The sequence below is a fragment of the Sturnira hondurensis genome, unplaced genomic scaffold, assembly GCF_014824575.4.
Source record: "Sturnira hondurensis isolate 20B ecotype Veracruz unplaced genomic scaffold, ASM1482457v3 Scaffold0023357, whole genome shotgun sequence".
In the NCBI taxonomy this organism is placed as follows: Eukaryota; Metazoa; Chordata; class Mammalia; order Chiroptera; family Phyllostomidae; genus Sturnira; species Sturnira hondurensis.
The window spans coordinates 11885708-11887569 of NW_028095988.1; the positions used below are offsets into that span (position 1 = coordinate 11885708).

The window sequence follows — 1862 nt, forward strand, 5'->3', positions numbered from 1 at the left end:
AAATTGTTAATGATATACGTTTATTTTATTTTAAATGTTAGCAAATCTGTAGTATGATTTTTTTCATTCTTTATATTTTATTTATTTTTATCATCATCCAAGGATATTTTTATTTTTTTCATTGCCTTGAAAGAGAGAGAGAGGCTGATGACCTAAGGACTGAACCCACAACCTTTTCGTGCACAGGAAACCCCTCCAACCAGCCAAGCCACACTGGCCAGGGCCACTCCTTATATTTATAATTTATGTTTTCTTTCGTTTTTCCTTTGATAATTCAGCCAGGTATATATCAATTTATTAATAATTTTCAGAAAACTAACTTTTTAGTTTATTGTCTCTATTGTTGCTTTGTGTTTCACCAGTTTGACTTTTTTATTATTTCCTTCTTTTTGCTTACATTGGGTTTAATTTGTTTATATTTTTCTATTCTCTTTTCTTAAAAGCTTTGGTCATTGTTTTTCAACTTGTCTTCTTTAGTAATATAGGTATTTAAAATAATAAATTTTTTCTATACACTATTTTAGTGGCACTTCATACATATCTATATGTATATGTTCTCATCACATTTTCTTCAAAAATATTTTCTAATAGCCATTATAATTGCTTTTTTTGACCTACAGATTATTTTAAAGTTTAGTGCTAAATTCCAAATATCTGGTTGTTTTTAGACATCTTTCTGCAGCTGGCTTTCTAAATTGACTTTCTAAATCAATTCCATTTTGATGAGAGAATGAATTTTGCATAATTTCAGTCCTTTTAAATGTATTAAGACTCTTTTATGGCCAAACAGATTTTTTTTTGCTTATGTGTGAATATGTCATCTACATAGCAAGGTTTGGCTGGAGCCCCCACTGCAGGTTAAGGTACAGGCTGCAGGTGCCTGGAGAGCACTGTGCACTTGCTGCGCAGAAGTAGGTGGCTGAGTCCCCAGGCTGGGAAGCGTTGATGTGCAGTGAGAAGTGTTTGCTATTTCTTCTGAGCAAAACTGTAAATCTTCCATCTTCCTTTCTACTATCAACTGAACGTATGGCTATCAGTAATTCAGGGCCTTTACCAGGATACTGCCGATACCATGGGAAGTAGTCAAATGCACTGTTCTCATAAGTACAGTTCAGAGTTGAAGTCTCTTTTTCTTGTAATACCAAAGATTCAGGGCTCTGTTTCACCTGCTGCTGGTCACTTTTTCCATCCCCTTGGCCACTCACCCCTGCTTAAAAAGATAACAAAAAGTCATTAGGCTCCCCCAAATCATAGTTTCTTCTTAAAGCTTCTACCTGATGAGTTTGTCCATACCCTAGTCTTCTCATTTGCCCAAATTAATGATATATCCCACAGTTTCTCCTCCACAACTCACAGCCTAGTTGAAGCCATAGAATTAAAAATACTCCCAGGATCTTGTCCATTTCTTGGCACCAAAGGGTAGTGACAACTCAAGCGGTCTTGCAGTCTCCTCAGCCAGCTGGAAGCATGACTTTAAATTCACACCTGCTTTGTTTCTTTCAAGAGGCCACACCCTTTCACTAGTACTTTCACTTAGAGCTCTTTCTACCAAAGAAAGCACTTCCTCATTTTGCCCTAACTTAGAATTGCTGAAGATACTTTCAACCGGAATGAAAAATCCCCTATCTATACATAGATAAGAATCAGTTTAGAATTTATGACTCTCAATCTTTCTTTTCCTTTTCCTTACAACTCTAGAATGCAAAAATTGTATACTAGGACAACTTGATATGTTGATTCAGATTACATTATTCTACAGTAGGGAAGAAAGGGATCTCAGGACGCCACAAGATTAGCATATATAGAAGCATTTCTTTTTTATTACAAATACAAACTGGTCTATTGAGAAAGCACATGTGATG

The 1862-nt window shown here is 35.4% G+C and overlaps 1 gene segment (V, D, J or C); it reads right to left on the reverse strand.

Annotated features, from left to right (window-relative positions):
- Positions 1-821: 821 nt before the first annotated feature.
- Positions 822-1449, reverse strand: LOC118980834 (T cell receptor alpha variable 23/delta variable 6-like). The segment is given in 2 exon segments: positions 822-1207; positions 1355-1449. Coding segments are annotated over 2 exon segments (435 nt in total).
- Between the last annotated feature and the right edge of the window lie 413 nt (positions 1450-1862).